This window comes from Lepidothrix coronata, unplaced genomic scaffold (genome assembly GCF_001604755.1).
Source record: "Lepidothrix coronata isolate B3197 unplaced genomic scaffold, Lepidothrix_coronata-1.0 Scaffold34, whole genome shotgun sequence".
Taxonomy (NCBI): Eukaryota; Metazoa; Chordata; class Aves; order Passeriformes; family Pipridae; genus Lepidothrix; species Lepidothrix coronata.
In genome coordinates, this window is record NW_016690214.1 from 602,908 (window position 1) to 619,061 (window position 16,154).

The window sequence follows — 16,154 nt, forward strand, 5'->3', positions numbered from 1 at the left end:
GCCTGTCCCTGCAAGGGCCCCGGGAGCACGGCATGGGGGTGGCTGGGTGGTTTGTCCCCAGCCCCTCACCCTGTGTGTCAAGGCCAGATGCTGCTCCCGCCCCCTCGGCAGCTGCGGCAGCATCTGCCCATGCTCACCAGCTCCCACATGTTCCATCTAAGCCCGTGTCCCAGCCTGGCTGTGCAGTGGGACGGGGCTCCTCGGCCTTGCGACCCACGTGAGCTCAAACCTGTCCTCAGAAGCCCCTGTTGGCACCACAGGACCCCCAGCCCTGCGGCAGCACCGGCGGCACCAGCTCTGAGCGCACCAGGCTGGACCCAACACACAAGAACTGGGAATGGTTCATATCCCCCCCATGGCTCTGGCACTGCCGAGGTCTCAGTGTCTCCCTGGACGTGTCCCCAGGAGTGAGGGGTCCAGGCACTGCCCCTCGAGGTGACCTGGTGCGGGGTCTCTGGGCTGAGCACAGTGCTGGGGGAGCCCTGGCTGTGGGTAAGGGGCTGCTGTGCCCATGTGAGCTGGGCTGCCCCCATCTTGTGGGGTCTATACCCCTGTCTGTGTCCCATCTGGAGTCCCAGTTCTGGCTCCCCACTCCCTGGTGCCACCGGGGCCACAGTCAGAGTGGGGTACTCACCTCTGGCAGCGGGGTGGGGGCACCCAGCACCACCCTCAGCCTGTGCCAGCACCACACCAGCCCCAGCACGTGGCACTGGGGCTTTTGGGGGGCAAACGCCACCCCAGCCCCGCGATGAAGCCCCTCCAGAGGCGTCAGGGTGGGCGAGGGGCCATCGGAGGCCGCCCAGGGTGCACGGGCGGCCTCTTGGCTGCAAAGACTGGGAAAAGGGCAGGCAGTTCCTGCCGGCAGCCCGGATGCCATGGTGATGGGCTGCTGCCGGCATGAATACCCATGAGCCGGGGGAGCGGGAGGCCACCGAGCTGTGCCCTGAATGCAAAGACCCCGCTGCCGGCACAAAGGGCCGCGGGCCGCGCGCGGGGCTCTGGCGTGGCCAGTGGCAGGAGCAGGTGGCACACGGTGACATCCCCGTGCCGTGCCACAGCCCATCGGGGCGCCCCGCCACAGCACCCCGGGGTGCGGGGCTGGGGGTCAGGGTGGGATGGAGGGAGGCTGGGAGCGGTTCCCTTGGCAACGGCCGGTCCCAGTTTCCACCAATCGATGTGTCGGCGCGGGCTGGGAGGGCCGGGAGGGCGCGTGTCCTACATAAGGACCGGGCGGGCAGCGTGTGCCCCGCCAGAGCCGGCAGATGCGCCTGCGACGCCATGGCCAGGCTGACGGGCGCCCGGCCCGTGGCCGCCCGGCGCTGGGGCTGCGCCGCCGCCTTCCTCCTCCTCCTCCTCACCGTGCAAGCCGGTAAGGGTGGCCGTGGTGCGGGGAGGGTCCCCGAGCAGGAATTCCTTTTGCCCTCGGTGGGTGCCGGGGCGCAGCTCAGCCAGGGATGGTGCCCACGGGCTCTCTGGCAGCTGTCGGGGTGCCCGGGAGGGATGCGAGTGGCTCCTGGACGTGCTGTGCCTCGTGGCCGTGCCCCTCGGAGCCGGGCTGTGCTCAGGGAAGGGCTCGGAGCCGCAGGCAGCGACGTCCGGCACTGCGGGGTATGGGGCTCCTGCTCCCCTTCCCCAGCCCTGCTCAGCCGGACTTAAGCCGGCACCGGGAAGGGTAATCTGCCGGCAAGATGGGATTTGAGAGGCAAGATGGATTTGAGACAGATGGGGCCGAATTCCTCCTGAGGGAAGGATGCTCTGGGGAGCCGGTGGGAGTTGTGCCAGGAGGGAGAAGAGGAGAGGGAGGAAGGTTCTCAATGCCCACAGGACAGCCTCATCCCACATTCTCCGGTCCCTCTCCAGGCCCTGTTGGGATCCCAGCACAGACCCACAGTGACCCCAGGGCTGCTCGGACCACGGGACCCCCCCCCGGAAGTGGGGCAGAGCGTGCCTGGCTCCCCACACCCATGGGCTCTCCATGCCCCCGTGTATCCATTGGGGATGTGGGGGGTTGTGGCAATGCCCGGGGCTCGCTGTGCCCACAGCAGGGACAGGGCAGACCGGGCTGTGAGCCAGTGCCGCCGGCACCCGGCCATTTCCCAGCACGTCCCAGCCTGGGACATGGTGGTCTCAGCCCTTCTGCTGCAGGAAGGGAGTTTTTTGGCTCTCAAGGACACAAACGTCCCCATGTCCCTTTGTCCTCCCACACCCCCTTGGCACCAACCAGCCCTTTGGCACTGGGGGAGCAGAGCAGGAGGTAACCCCACACCGCCCCACAGCTGGGTCCCCTGGCCCGCCTGGGGTGCAGCACTGGGATGATCCCATCTCCCCACAGCCCAAAAAGCCGACCTTAGCGGGGACACCACGGCTGCCACCATCAACCACTCGCTGACGCTGCTGCAGCGGCTGCAGGAGCTGCTGCAGAACGGGAACGGCAGCGACTCGGTGCTGCGGGTGCGCTCGGCCGCCTCCGACGAGGCCAAGGTGTTCCACACGCACCAGCTGCTGCTCAGCCTCCAGAGCGAGGTGTTCGAGAGCCTCCTGCGCAACCAGAGCGTCGTCACCCTGCACGAGCCGCCCGAGACCGCCGCGCTCTTCGACAAGTTCATCAGGTGCGTGGGGGCCCCGTGGGATGGGATCTCAGGGAGGATGTGGCTCCCTTGGAGACCCAGTGGGATGGGGATGTCCCTCAGGGGGATGCAGCTTTCCTAGGGACCATGGGGAACCCCATGGGATGGGGATGCCCAGAGGGATGTTGCCAAGGAAAGGGATGTTCCCTTATGGGACCACAGGGATGTTAAATGGGATGCAGCCCAGGAGGGAGGATCCTCCCTTGCGGACCATGGAGGTCCTGTGGGATGGGCGTAACCTGGAGGGATGCAGCCAAAAATGATGGATGCTCCCCTGAGAACCATGGGGCACTGTGGGATGGGGATATCCAGAGGGATGCATCCAAGAAGGGGGAATGCTTCCCTGGGCATCCCACAGGATGCAGCCCAGGAGGGGAAACGCTACCCTGGGGACCACGGGGACCCAAGGGGTGGGGGTACCCAGAGGGGCGCAGCCCAGGACAGAGGCTGCTCCCCTGGGAACTGCACTGCTGGAGTGGGGGTCCCCACATCACCGCCCACGCTCCCCCCAGGTACCTGTACTGCGGGGGGGTGTCCATCCTGCTGCACCAGGCCATCCCCCTGCACCAGCTGGCCAGCAAGTACCGGGTCTGGGGGCTGCAGCGCGGCGTGGCCGAGTACATGAGGAGCCACCTGGCCAGCGAGTCGAGCCAGGGCCACGTGGTGGGCTGGTACCACTACGCCGTGCGCGTCGGGGACGCGGCGCTGCAGGAGAGCTGCCTCCAGTTCCTGGCCTGGAACCTGTCGGCGGTGCTGGGCAGCGCCGAGTGGGGCTCGGTGAGTGTGGAGCTGCTGCTGCTGCTGCTGGAGCGCTCCGACCTGGTGCTGCACAGTGAGCTGGAGCTCTACACGGCCGTGGAGGGCTGGCTGAGCCGCCGGCAGCCCGAGGCGCCCGTGGCCGAGCGGGTGCTACGCGCCATCCGCTACCCCATGATCGCGCCCAGCCAGCTGTTCCGGCTGCAGGCGCAGTCGGCGGTGCTGGCGCGGCACCGTGGCGCGGTGCAGGACCTGCTCTTCCAGGCTTTCCAGTTCCACGCCGCCTCCCCGCTCCACTTCGCCAAGTACTTCGACGTCAACTGCAGCATGTTCCTGCCCCGCAACTACCTCGCCCCCAGCTGGGGCTCCCAGTGGGTCATCACCAACCCGGCTCGGGACGACCGCAGCACCAGCTTCCAGACCCAGCTGGGCCCCAGCAGCCACGACGCCGGCAAGAGGGTGACGTGGAACGTGCTGTTCTCGCCGCGCTGGCTGCCCGTCAGCCTGCGCCCCGTCTACTCGGACTCGGTGTCGGGCGCCATCCAGCCCGTGCGCATCGAGGACGGGCGCCCGCGGCTCGTCATCACCCCGGCCATGAGCAGCCCCGACTTTGCCGGTGTCACCTTCCAGAAGACGGTGCTGGTGGGTGTGCGGCAGCAGGGCCGGGTGCTGGTAAAACACGCCTACAGCTTCCACCAGAGCTCGGACGAGGCACCCGACTTCCTGGCGCACGCTGACCTGCAGAAACGCACCTCCGAGTACCTCATCGACAACTCCCTGCACCTCCACATCATCATCAAACCAGTCTACCACGCCCTCATCAAGGTGAAGAAGTAACGAGGGACAGACAGGCCCCACGGGGGCAATGCTGGGTCCTCCTGCTCATAGGTAGATGGGGGTCCCCACAGTGGGGGACCCCAGGGCTGTGCTCTGCGCTGCACCACCCTCCCTGAGTGTCCCCTGCCATGTCCCATCCCCATCGCTGTCCCTGGGGATGGGGGATGCTGAAAGCCCTCCAGCACTGGGCAGGGGGTGCTGGAGGCAAAACATGCAGCCCACAGGCACAATGCAGACCCCATGGGGACAGGGACAGCCCATCCTTCCTGTGGTGCCACCCCTGCAGCACTGGGACTCCTCTGTGTGGGGCAGGTGGGTCCAGCTCAGGGGCAAACTGGGAGCTGCCAGGATTGGGGATGAGGGGTCCATCTGCCTCTCCTAGGGGAGGAGGGGTGGGGGACACCACCCCTGCTGATGGTGGCAGCTGCCCCATCCCTGTCCGGGCACCCCCAGCTCCTTCCTAATAAATCAGAAAACAAATGTGAGGACGTGTGGGGCATCTTTGGGGTGACACCGCTCCCCAGCGCAGCTCAGCTTATTTTGATGGAACCCCTGGGAAGGAAAACACCCATGGAGACACCTGGTCCCTGGGTGTCCCCATCAGCACCTGGCAGTGCTGGGGGATGGCTGTGTCCCCCTGTGCTGAGCATCCACAGGACCCTGGAGCAGCCACGTGGCTCCATGTCCGGAGGATACATTTCCCTGTGGGGACAAGGGTCCCTGTTTGGGGCGGGTTTGGCGTGGGGAGAGCTGGCCCTGGCATCGCACACCCACGGGAGGGTTCATCCCCGAGCAGAGCCTGGGGGAGGGTCCTGCCGGGGGGCTCCCCTCCCCAGCCCCCAGGGTGCCATCTGGGCCATGTCCCCATTGCTGTAAGAGCGCTGCCGGCAGCTCGTTAATGATTAATTAGGGGGGGTGAGGAGTGGGGGCGGCTGCGGGTGCTACCGGCAGGGCAGTGTTTACCCAGCGCTGATAACCCAGCCGGGGGCTGCTCCCGCAGGGCCAGCACTGGGGGGGACACACCGGGCCGTGCTTGGCAGCACCATCCAGCTGGGAGGAAGTCTGGAGGGGACCAGGACCCCCCTGCTGCCACCGGCCACCCTGCTGTGCCCTGTTCCATGGGCTGAGGACACTCCAAGGGACACCCTGAGCTGCCATGGGTGCTTGGCCAGGCTCAGCCACCAGCTTTGAGCCATGTCCTGTATTGAGGAGGGGACAAGAGGAACAGGATGACTTTCCCACCCTCTGCTCGACCCTGCTGTGACAAAAGAGGAACCATGATGTGGAAAGCAGTGGTTTATTCACCACAAAGAAAATCAGGATGCCAAGAGCCAGGGAGCATCCGTGAGGTCAGGATGCTGTGCAGGGCCCAGCCCACAGGGGCACAGAGCCCACGGGTGCTGCCCAGCTCAGGGCCAGCGGCCTCATCCCTGCAGGAGCCATGGAGCAGTAGCTCTGGCACGGAGGGGAAAGGAAGGTGAAGCTGGAGTGCACTGACCTTGGCATCCTCCCCCTTCTTCTTCTCCTCCTTTTCCTATTCCTACGCAGCCTCCTCCTCTTCTTGACTCTGAAACACAGAGGCTGACCCTGTGCCCTGCCCTTGGTGGGGTCTCTGCCACAGTGCCCGCTGTGTTCCGCCCCCCGTACCTCTGAAAACAGGGACACTGTCTCTCCCCTCCTCTGCTGCTCAGCCTTGATGACATTGAAGAATTCCTTGCGGGCCTGCTTAAACACCTCCTGGGGATCCTCCGGTTCTTCCTTCTTGGCCTTTGCCAGGAGCTGTGCCCGCACCTGCAGCTCCCGCTGTTTGTCCTGCAGGACCTTCTCCCGCCGCGCCTCCCGCTCGAACATCTGCGGTGGGATTTGGGGCTGAGGGGTGTGGGGGGCACGGGGGACCCTGTGCTGTGCTCGGGGTCAGCGCAGGGCTGTGGGCAGAGCTCTGTGTGGGGGGCTGGGGCCATGCCCGTGGTAAGGGGGCTCGGCTGGGGCCTGGCACACACCGTGGAGGTCAGGGACTTCTCGTTCTTCCGGAGGGTGTAGAGCCCCGAGGAGATCTCCAGGATGTTGATGGTGCCCTGCTTGGTGCCACAGCCGACGATGCGCCCGTTGTCCTGTGGGCGCAGGCTGAGGAGGGGATCGTTGCTCATCTGGGGATGGGGGACACATGGGTGGTGGCACTTGGCCCCGGAAGTCGGGCAGGATGAGCTGGCAGAGGCAAAGCCACGGGGCTGCCAAACTCGCTCCCCTCTCATTGCTTGGGGCTCAGAGGGGCTGGGGACCCACCTTGAGGCTGAGGGAAGGTTCCTTCTGGTGGAAGAGGAAGTCCCAGACGTCCAGGGTCCCGTCTGACCTGACAGTGAAGAACACAGCCGGCTTCACGGGGCTCCAGCACCCATCCAGCAGGTAGGGAACGTGGCACCTGCGGGCAGAGCTGCGCCTCAGCCACACTGGCACCGCTCTGCCTTGGCCTGTCCCACCACCCCGAGCTGACCAGACCCTGCTGGCACCTCCCTGAACACGCTCTGCCACCCAGGGATGGCTTTTGGCCAAGTAAACACACCCTGACACCTACTTGGTCTCCATAATCGATGAGGAGTCCAGGTTCTCCTCTGACCAGATGCGGGCAGTCCAGTCACCCACCGACAGGAAGACTTTGGGGTTGAAGGGGCTCCTGGCCACGGCATAAACAGCCCCGATGTGGCCATTGAAGACGTTGGCGATTTTCTCGGGGGGGGTCTTGGCGTCACGGTTGCAGTTGATGATACTGCCCTGCTCTGTGCCCACCAGGAACTTGGTGGGCTGAGGGTGGGAGCAGGAGAGAGCAGCTGTCAGCAGGATGGGAGTGGACAGCAAGGGGGCCCTGCTGCAGCCAGAGTCCTGGACCCACCACCAGTGGGGGATTTAGGGACTGAAATGCCAGAATAACCCTGTGTTTTGGGGAGCACATCCCAATTCTTCATGAATCTGGCTCCTTGGGCTGTGCCCGTGGTTGGGGTATGAGCAGTGGGCACAGGGACACTGACCATGGAGAGCGAAAAGTCCAGGGAGATGGCACCCAGGGCATTCTTCAGCTGGTCTTCCCGGGTGATGTCCAAGACCAGCCTCTCGCTGGGCTGTGACAGCTTGCGGATGTCCCACCACAGGACCTGTGGGGGAGAGACCATGGCAGGGGGCTGTGGGGGCTGTGGGGGCTGCTCCTGCTCACCCAGGAGCACTGGAGCCCAGCAGCTGCCCCGTGCCAGCCCGGGGGGCCTGGATCTTGTGCTCTGAGGGGCAGCACAGGCAAGGGAAGCTCTTTTGGGTCCCCTCAGGAGCAGCGGGCACCATCCCCTGACCTGGTCCCTGCCCTGCCCCAGCCCCTCACCTGGCCGTCTGTGGAGGCTGAGAAACACTCAGTGCCTGTTCTGGAGGGCAGCCAGAGCGCTCCATACACGGGGTCCCTGTGGCTGAGCTCCACGGGGGTCGCCTCCATGGGCAGCCCCCCTTTCCTGGTGTCCCAGTACACTGGGAAGGAAAAGAAAAGCCTTCACTCAGCTCTTTTCCTTGTCATGTGTTTTCCCCTTCCCAAGTCCGAGCAGGAAGCAAACCTCACCAGGTGCTTCCCACGTGCTTCCCACCCCCAGGGGTGGTGGGAGAGGGGGGAGCACAGCACCTTTCCTGCTCAGCCCCTGGATCCAGCCACCCATCCCTGCCATGGCTGCCCTGAGTGCTGCAAAGGGCTCCCTGGCATTGGGTCCTCCCTTCCCTGGGTACCCACTCAGGTGAGCACACACCTGTCCACAGGCAAATCCCAGGCCCTGCTCCAGTGGGGTATTCCCAGTGGCAGCACTAACTGATGACACCCTGTGAGTGCAGCAGTGCTGGAGCCAGGCTCCTGCTGAATCAAGCCCCCCACCTGCCCCATTCCCCTCACCTATCTGCCCGTTGTAGCAGCCTCCCAGCAGGTGATGCCAGTCCTTGGGATTGTATTCCAGGGTCACCACAGGGGATGAGAGCATGAGGGTGAGCAGTGGCTTGTAGGGGGCTTCTGCCAAGGAGGGACGAGTGAAGAGCAAAGGGTGAAGGCAGCACCCCAAAACCACCCCCCCATCCCACCCCACTCCCTGCCATGGATGTACTGGATGAGGTCACTGGGATGTGGCAGGGAAGGGAGCTGGCCTGGACACAGACCCCTGGTACCTCTACCCCTCTTCTTTGTCCTTTTCACCCCAAAACAAACCAGGTCTGAGCGAGGCTTGGACAGATCAGGGCAATTCTCACCCCAGGCTCCTGCTGCCTCTTTCTTCCTTCATCGACCCAAATGAACCACATCAGGACAAGAACCTTGTACAGGGCACATGGCTCTTCTGCCTGTTGTGGTTCCGGAGCCATGGAGTGGGATTTTATTTCCCGCTTTCCAGTTCCCATTTCTCCCCGTTTCTGCACGGCCCAGACCTCCCCCCCGACCCTCCCCGGGTGCTGCGAGGCCTCATCCCGCTCTGAGCCACAAAGTGCTTCCACTATCGACCGGTGGGTTTTCCCCTCCCCTTACCCATATCCCAGATGAAGGAATCAAAGCTGATGTCTCTCCTCTTGTCCTGGAACTCCAGGCTGCAGTAAGCCACAGCCAGTTCCTTGCCGGCGTCGGGGTGCCAGGAGAGGTGGGTGGCCGTCCTCCTGACCGGGCTTGGGTCCCTTTGGGATGACAGGTCATCCAAGAGAGGTTACTTTGCGAATCCCTGGGATGAGCATCTCGCAAAGGAAGTTGTGGGAACCACAGTTAAACCAATCTGCAGCCCTCAAGCCTTGAGTGCAGGAAATGATTCTCCGGTGGGTTGGGTGGGGGGAGAAAAATTGATGATTTCATCATCTTTCCAGTTATACCTTTCTGAAAATCCAATTCTCTTACTGGATCTGCCTCCCAAAACAACCCAACAGCCCCTGATGCTGACATTAACCTCTGAGGCACTGAAAAACAAGCAGGAAAACCCTCATGCTCAGAGCTGAGTCTGATCCTGGTTCCCATCCCCAAATCACCTGGGCAGGGGAGAGCAGGGAGGGAGGACGGATGATTGGCTCTCCAGTCACACACTGATCCAGGACCATCCTAAACACACTGGAATTTAGCTCCTAAAGGTTTGAAGGTGGTTTGACCCCACTGCGGCCCTGTGGAGCCTGGTGAGCCCCCCTGGCTGTGCTACCTGAAGGCAGTGATGGTTTTGGCTGAGGGAGGCTCCTCGATCCCCTCTTCCTCTTCATCGTCTGCAAAATATTCCTCGTAGATGTCGATGGCATTGTTCTGCCTGATGCAGTGCTCCATCAGCTGCAGGGACAGCACAGGATGTGTCTCTGGGGGCTCTGGGCGGGTCAGGGGGTTTTGGAGGGGGAGCAGGGGCAGGGCCTTACGGTGCCAAGGTGCTGGATGGTTCTGGTGTAGACCTCATCCCTCTCCACCTCCTCCCTGTAGCGGGAGGTCAGCTCCGCGTTCTTGGGGTCGACGTGCTTGGGCCACCCGCCCTCCACGTGGTTCACACCCCGGGATGTTGCCTGCACCCGCTCCGTGTTCACCTGGGCAGGGGGACACAGAGGGATTGGAGGCCCTGAGCCCAAAGAGTGCCAGACACACCTTGGCCCCTCAGGCCAACTGCCTTCCATGTGTTTGACATCCTGGGATGTCACCTCCATCCACTCTGCGTTCTCCTGGGAAGGCGGGACATGGAGGGATCGGAGCGACCTGAGCCCAAAATGTTCTTGACTTTGTGCCCCCACGAGGGCCCAGCACAGCCCCCAGAGCCCCCCGGGGCGTTGCCCCCGTACCTCGTGCAGAGCCATGACGGGCGCGTGCTGAAGGGCGAAGTCCACGGGGTCCTGGGGGATGAAGTCTTCGGCCAGGCTGGGGTCTGGTGGGATGTCCACGGTCACCTCGGCCGGCAGGTCCGAGAAGTTGCAGGGCCGCCCAAAGTCGCTGCGCTTCCGCGTGTACTCAAACTTGATCTCCATGGTGAGGGGGGACCCCCACAGCAGGGGGGGCTTGAGAAGGAATGGGGCGGTTGGGGAGGGAGGGGGAGATCCCAAAGGGAGTGGGGGCTTCAGGGAAGACTCCAAAAAGGAGTGGGAGGCTTGGGGATGGAGGGTCCCAAAAGAGAGCCCCTGAAAAATGAGGAGGCCTCGGGGATGGAGAGCTCCAAAAGAGAGTGGGGTCCTTCAGGAACACTTAAAAGGAACAGGGGCCTCAGGGGGGGAGGGAGAGCCCCAAAAGACAGCAGGAACTTCAGGGAGGAAGAGAGAGTCCCAAAAGAGAGTGGGAGCCTGAAAGGGAGTGAAGTTGTCAGGAATGGAGAGATGGTCCTGGAAGGGAGCGGAAAACTCAGGGAGCCCCAGGAGGGATTGGGAAAGGTGCCAAAAGGGAATGGAAACCTTGGGAAACCCCAAATGTGAGCAGGGAGCCTGGGGAGGGAGTAGCCTGAGAGGGCCTAGGGGCTTAAGGGAGATCCCAAAAAGGCAGCGAGAGCCCCAAAATGGAGCTGAGCCCCAGGAACAGAGGGATGAAGAGCTCTGAGTGTTAAAGGAACACCCCGGAGGCCCCGGGACCCCGGTGGGGCCCGTCCAGGTCCCGGTCCCGGTGGGGCCTGACCGGGGACGCGTCGCCGTTGCCAGGCAACGCCCCGACCTCCCCGTGACACTGGCGCTGCCGTCACGTGACACAGACCGTGCACCGACCTCCCCAAAATGGCGGCGCCCGCCCGTGTCACGTGACGGCCGCCATGGTGGGAAGGTCAAATAAAAGGTGCCTCAAACAGACTATCCAAAAAACCGTGTGGAGGAGATAAATTTAGTCCAAGTGTTTATTATCTTTTTCCCCTCAAAGGGCACATACAAATCCAGCCGGACTCCAGCTCCCAGCCTGAGTCCTTCGGTTAGTTCACATGCGGTTAACAACAGCTCTTCTACCAGTACCGTTACATGGAAATGTTAAAAGCCAAAAAAATAAAAATAATAACAAAATCCCTTGGGATTTCCCCCAAAAGGGAGGGATGCTAGTCATGGGGAACATGGAAAGAGGGAGGCAGGGGGATGTACTGGCCCTGGGTGGGGGGCACCCACCACCCCATCCGTGCCCTTTGGGCTGCAGGGTCTGGGTGGGATGGAGCAGGGGTCCTTCCCTGCTCCATGGGAAAGGGCTTCCTGGGGATCCCTGTGCCAAAGGGCAGCCCCAAAGGATCTGTTCAGCTCATACTGGTCTCCCAGCTCCTCTGCCTAGAGCCCTGGAAATGCTGGATGAGCTCCTGCCCCAAGGTGGTAGGTTGACCCTGTCCCCTTCCCAGGCACCCCATCCCACCCCAGGGAAGCCCCAGTAGTCCCTAACCCTCTCCCAGGGGATTCCTGGCTGCCCCAGGGCTGTCCTGCAGGAGGAGGGGATCCTGCCCCATATCCCAGACCTGCCCTGGGGAGTCAAATCACCAAAAAGAGCATAAAACCACCCAAAAAACCTGCTACCAAACTACACTGCAGAAAACTCACTCCAAAACAGAGTCAGCGAGTCAACCCACGCTCCCAAGAGCTCCCAAATCCCAGAGGGCAAAGCAAAGGAAAGCCAGCAAGGCCAAAACATCCGTAATTCCCCAGCCTGGGGGGTGGGAAGGGGGGTACAGGGGGCTGGATCTGCTCACGGGGAACAGCTGGGGAAGGGGGAACTGGGAAAGGTTGGAATCACTAGTGGTTGGTGCTGCATTGCTACAGGAGCAGGGGAGCCCCTGCCCCGACCCCTCCCTGGGGGGTGCTGGGGGCAGCGTGGTCCCGGGATTTGCCCTCTGGAAGGTTCCAACATTCCCGAGCCGGGAGAAGCCGACGCTGGAGCAGCATCTCCGCGCTCCCCGGGATAAGGCAGGAAGAGTCGAGTCCCAGGAGCTGCCGGGGGGGCTCAGAGGGGTGCACGGTGGGGGGCTCCGGGCTCGTTCCTCCAGCCCCCGCCGCGTCTCCTACCGCGTGTTCTCCGGGGGTCTTTGGTTTCCCGAGGGAAACGCCGGCAGCGTCTCCTCCTACGCCGGGAAGTCGCCGCGGTGCCGGATGTGCTCATCGGTGACACTCAGGTACGTGGCCCTCATGCTCGGGGAGTACTGTGGGATGGGGGGGACACGGGGGAGGGGGGTCAGTACCCTTCAAAACACAACCCCTGCACCACCAGGGATGGCCCCATGGAGAGGGAACACTGCTTCCCGTGTGGATTGATCCCTAATTAATCTGCCAGGTGGGCACGGGGAAAGGGGCAGACCCTACTCACAGCCTGTCTAGGGGCTGGGGGACATGAGACCTCCTCAGCCTGGAGCCCTGGAAATGCTGCAGGAGCCCCCCAGAGTGGCAAGTCCGTGCTGTCCCCCCTCCCCGGGCACCATATCCCACTCCAGGGATGCCCCAGTTGTCCCTTACCCTCTCCCAGGGGATTTGTGGCCACCCCAGGGCTGTCCCTGCCCCAGCCCACACCTGTCCTGGGGAGCCAAATTACCAAAAAGAGGCTAAAACCACCCAAAACCTGCTATTACACTGCAGCAAAAGCCCCTCTAGCTCTGCTTTGTCCCTTTCCAGGTTCATCCTCCACCTTCCCAGCTCCAGCCCAGCAGCAAATTCATCCCAAATCACCCCATGTGCACGATTCCAAGGGGTAATAGTGAGCCCAGCGCAGGGCCCCAAAACTCCAGCCTCTCAAAATCACATTTCTCCAGGATTTCACAGCAGGTACATTTCTCCAGGATCACCCCAACCAGGCACTAAGGAAGATTATTCCGAGTTTGTTCCTCTGGACTCGAAAAGTCCTTCCTCTGGGATCTGAATCCTGGGTAAATTCATTCAGGGCTGGGAGAAGTGCTCGAATTAATTCCCTCACTCATCTGCCCCCCTCCAAGGGAAAAGGCTCTCACCAGCTGCCAGGTCTGTGCAATGGGATTACACCTGATGGAAAAAATCATTCCTGGAAGAAGGGAGCACAGTATTCCTGCCACGGCAGCATTCCCAGAGCTGTGTCCATGTCCCACTGCCTGACTGGGGGGGCTCTGGGGATGGAGATGGGGGCCAGCATCCCAATGTGGGGGAGCTGCAAATCCTCCTGGGACTTCCTGGGGACAAACCGTGGCCCAGTCCCTCCCTCCCTGAGCTCTCCACACTCTTCCTGAAATCCAGTCAGGGAAAGGGGATGGAGGGAGGCACAGAAAAGGGGGAGGATGGGGGAACCCAGCTGCTGCCCCAGGATAAGGAGGGAGAGGGAAGCAGCTGAACTTACTCTTGATGGGCAACTTAGCTCCAAAATAATGGATGCAAAAATTAAAAGAAACCATAAAAAAAAAAAAAAAAAAAAAAAAAAAAAAAAAAAAAAACATTTTATTTATATGGAAAAAAAAAAAAAAAAAAAAAAAAAAAAAAAAAAAAAGACAAGCAATAAAAAATAAAGCAGCAAATACCAGACAGGGAGGGATTAACAACGAGCAGGGAAATGGGAACGGGCAGGGAGACACTGCCAGGAGCGTCCTCTGAAAGTGAGGATGGAGAGGGAGCACAGGGAAGGGAGGGAAGGCAGGGCTATTTCGGGCTCCCCCGAGCACGTGGCTGTGCCCCCTCCCCACAGCACCCGTGGGCCGGCTGGGAATTGGGTTAGAGCCGGGCAGGGGGAGCCACGTCCTTGGCAAGGGCAGGAGAGGGCCGGGATCACCCCCCCATCCCACCCCGGCGAGCGGCTCTCGGTGACCCCGAGGGGCTCCACGGCCCCGGGAAACCCCCCCGGGGGTGTCAAAAGAAGGACTTGGCCTCGGTCGCCCACCGTACCGTGGGGGGGGGAGACCCCCTGCCGATGAGGGGCACGTTCTCGTAGCGCGGGTTCCCTCCGAAGAGCACGGCCTGGTTCCTGGGGGGCACAGCGAGACCCCCGTCACCCCCCGCCCCGGCACAGCGGGGGGACCCGCGGGAAGGACGGGGAGGGGGGGCCTCACATGTACTCGGAGACGGGGGCGTTGGACACGGTCTGGGCGGGGGGGTGGAGGCTGCTCTGGCTGCCCAGGCTGCTGCTGTAGCTGCAGAAGCTGCGGAGCTGCCCCCGGGGCGGGCGGTGGGCGGCGATGCGCCGAGCCTGCGGGTTGAACGGGTCCTCCTCGTCCATGTCGTCGTAGTCCCGGTCCCTGGGCACGAGGGGACGGTGGTCACGCTCAGTCTCAAAGCGGGGGGGCCCCATGCCTGGACTGGGAGGTGCCTGTGGCCCCTCTGTGCCCAGGGTGAGGGCGGGGGGCTGTGGGAGGCTGTGGGAGAAGGAGCTGTGGGCAGTAGGGCTGTGGGCAAGGGGCTGCACATGTGGGAGCATGAGCAGGGGGTCTGCAGGGGCAGGGGGATGCAGGGGACCACGGGCAGAGGGGTGGTGAGCAGGGGGGCTGCAGGGGCAGGAGTTATGGGTGGGGGGCTGTGGGCAGGTGGGGGGTCTGCAGGTGGGGGGCTGTGGGCAGGGGTCCGTGGGCAGACCCACCGTCCTGTGAGCTGCTTCCACGCACGGGGGGCAGCGCAGATGATGGTGGAGAAGGAGGCAGCCGCCAGCAGGGAGAAGAGCCCCAGGTAGAGCAGCCCCTCCACCCCATCGTAGCAGATCCCGATGAGGGCGTCCAGGTAATCCTGGTGGGACACAGGCAGGGCTGGTGGCAGAGCAGGGGGACCCCAGAGCTGTCCCCACCCGGACCCCCCTCACCTTGTGCAGCCCCCGGCAGTCCAGCAGGGCTGTCAGCTGGTGCAGGCTGGTCTCTGAGGAGTTGAGGAGCTGCTGAACCCCCAAAAGGTCTTTCTATGTGAAAAGAGGGGGTCAGGACAGTGCTGGGGAGCAGAGTGAGGACAGGTGGAGGCCCAGCACCCACTCCCATACCTCAGCTGTGGGGAAGAGGGGCAGTGCATACTGGATGAGACCCTGGGTCTGGATCTGCATCGTGGTGAGCGAGCGCTGGAAGACGGTGAGAACCTGCAAGGGGGAGTGGGAACAGTCACGGAGCCACCCAGCCCTGGGATCCCCCCAGCCCCAGGCAGCCCCCAAGCAGGGTGCCTGGTCCCCCTGTACCTGCTGGAAGGGGTTGCTCAGGCTCTGGTCACAGTACAGGTAATAGTGAGCCACCACTGCAAAGCCAAGGGGACACATTGGTAGGAGTGTCCTGGGGGACAGGGAGCAGTGTGTGGGGGGAGAATGGCAGCAGGGGGCACTGGACCCCCTGGCAGGTTTTGGGGTCCTGCCCAACCCTGGCTCCACCTGGGAGCTGGCTCTGACCTGCACTGATCTCGTCATCTGTCTGGTTCATAATGAACTTGTCTGGGGCCACGCAGAAGTCGCTGGTGCCCTGTGGGGACCAGAGGGACATCAAGGGGCCGGGAGGGATGGGATAGCCTTTGGCACAGCCCTGGCACAGCCAGAACCAGCCCTGCCCTCCCCTCCCGCCCCACTCACCACCGCCGCCACCGTGTCCACGGCCATGGAGGCCCAGCTGAGGACGAGGGTCAGCAGCCCACAGCACAACATCCTGCGCGGAGAGCGGGGAGCACGAGAGGGGACCACGTGTGTTGGGTCCATCCCGATCCCCCCCAGCCCCCCGATCCCACCCACACGGTACTCACGTGGCCAGGAGGCAGCGGGAGCGCTTGGCCAGCCCCAGGCAGGCCAGCAGGCAGACGGTGAGGACGAGGATGAAGAAGAGGAGGTAGGCCAGCCACCTGGGCGCAGAGGAAGGCTCCGTCACCCATGCCCACCCCCCAGCCCTGCGGGTGCCACCCCCCCCGCACGGCACTGGTAGTACTCCACACTCACCAATAGTACTCCACACTCACCAGTAGTACTCCACACTCACCCGCAGTACTCCACACTCACCCGCAGTACTCCACACTCACCCGCAGTACTCCACACTCACCGGCAGTACTCCACACTCACCGGCAGTACTCCACACTCAC

The 16,154-nt window shown here is 63.0% G+C and overlaps 3 protein-coding genes across 7 annotated transcripts in view; 1 reads left to right on the plus strand and 2 right to left on the minus strand.

Annotated features, from left to right (window-relative positions):
- The first annotated feature begins 1,239 nt into the window (after positions 1-1,239).
- Positions 1,240-16,154, plus strand: part of BTBD17 (BTB domain containing 17) — a 16,765-nt gene continuing 1,850 nt past the window's right edge. Inside the window, exons 1-3 of one of the 2 annotated variants that reach the window (XM_017812161.1) lie at positions 1,240-1,369; positions 2,333-2,609; positions 3,140-4,675. In XM_017812161.1, coding sequence (XP_017667650.1) covers positions 1,279-1,369; positions 2,333-2,609; positions 3,140-4,220 — 1,449 coding nt within the window. In that variant the 5' untranslated portion in view covers positions 1,240-1,278 and the 3' untranslated portion in view covers positions 4,221-4,675. Of the gene's footprint in view, positions 1,370-2,332; positions 2,610-3,139; positions 4,676-16,154 lie in introns of those variants that run through there. The other variant, XR_001874268.1, reaches the window with a different exon arrangement.
- Positions 5,509-10,872, minus strand: DNAI2 (dynein axonemal intermediate chain 2). Of its 3 annotated transcripts, none has more exons than XM_017812157.1 (13): positions 10,017-10,872; positions 9,606-9,767; positions 9,401-9,522; positions 9,084-9,167; positions 8,752-8,894; positions 8,134-8,244; positions 7,585-7,724; positions 7,244-7,366; positions 6,793-7,019; positions 6,504-6,639; positions 6,221-6,367; positions 5,868-6,071; positions 5,509-5,787 (listed from the first exon to the last, which is right to left on the minus strand). In XM_017812157.1, the coding sequence occupies exons 1-13, from the start codon at positions 10,197-10,199 to the stop codon at positions 5,761-5,763; spliced, it is 1,809 nt and encodes a 602-aa protein (XP_017667646.1). In that variant the 5' UTR covers positions 10,200-10,872; the 3' UTR covers positions 5,509-5,760. The 3 variants fall into 3 exon arrangements, with proteins under 3 accessions (XP_017667646.1, XP_017667645.1, XP_017667647.1); XM_017812156.1 differs by having other exon boundaries at positions 8,134-8,247; XM_017812158.1 differs by lacking the exon at positions 9,084-9,167 and having other exon boundaries at positions 8,134-8,247.
- The window catches only part of TTYH2 (tweety family member 2), an 8,293-nt gene continuing 3,165 nt past the window's right edge, over positions 11,027-16,154 (minus strand). For both annotated transcript variants that reach the window (XM_017812159.1, XM_017812160.1), the window contains 10 exons: positions 15,825-15,920; positions 15,658-15,730; positions 15,481-15,550; positions 15,277-15,332; positions 15,088-15,180; positions 14,917-15,009; positions 14,701-14,843; positions 14,177-14,362; positions 14,013-14,091; positions 11,027-12,316 (listed from right to left, as the gene is read on the minus strand). In XM_017812159.1, the coding sequence (XP_017667648.1) occupies positions 12,239-12,316; positions 14,013-14,091; positions 14,177-14,362; positions 14,701-14,843; positions 14,917-15,009; positions 15,088-15,180; positions 15,277-15,332; positions 15,481-15,550; positions 15,658-15,730; positions 15,825-15,920 (967 nt within the window). In that variant the 3' untranslated portion in view covers positions 11,027-12,238. The remainder of the gene's footprint in view (positions 12,317-14,012; positions 14,092-14,176; positions 14,363-14,700; positions 14,844-14,916; positions 15,010-15,087; positions 15,181-15,276; positions 15,333-15,480; positions 15,551-15,657; positions 15,731-15,824; positions 15,921-16,154) is intronic.

Bases quoted from the DNA above. Each gene is read 5' to 3' on its own strand.
- DNAI2 (XM_017812156.1), bottom strand. From the start codon at position 10,199: ATGGAGATCAAGTTTGAGTACACGCGGAAGCGCAGCGACTTTGGGCGG. The intron at 9,523-9,605 runs GTAAGGCCCTGC...CTGTCCCTGCAG, and splicing joins CCATCCAGCACCTTGGCACC to CTGATGGAGCACTGCATCAG. The intron at 6,072-6,220 runs GTGTGTGCCAGG...ATCCCACCGCAG, and splicing joins AGAAGTCCCTGACCTCCACG to ATGTTCGAGCGGGAGGCGCG.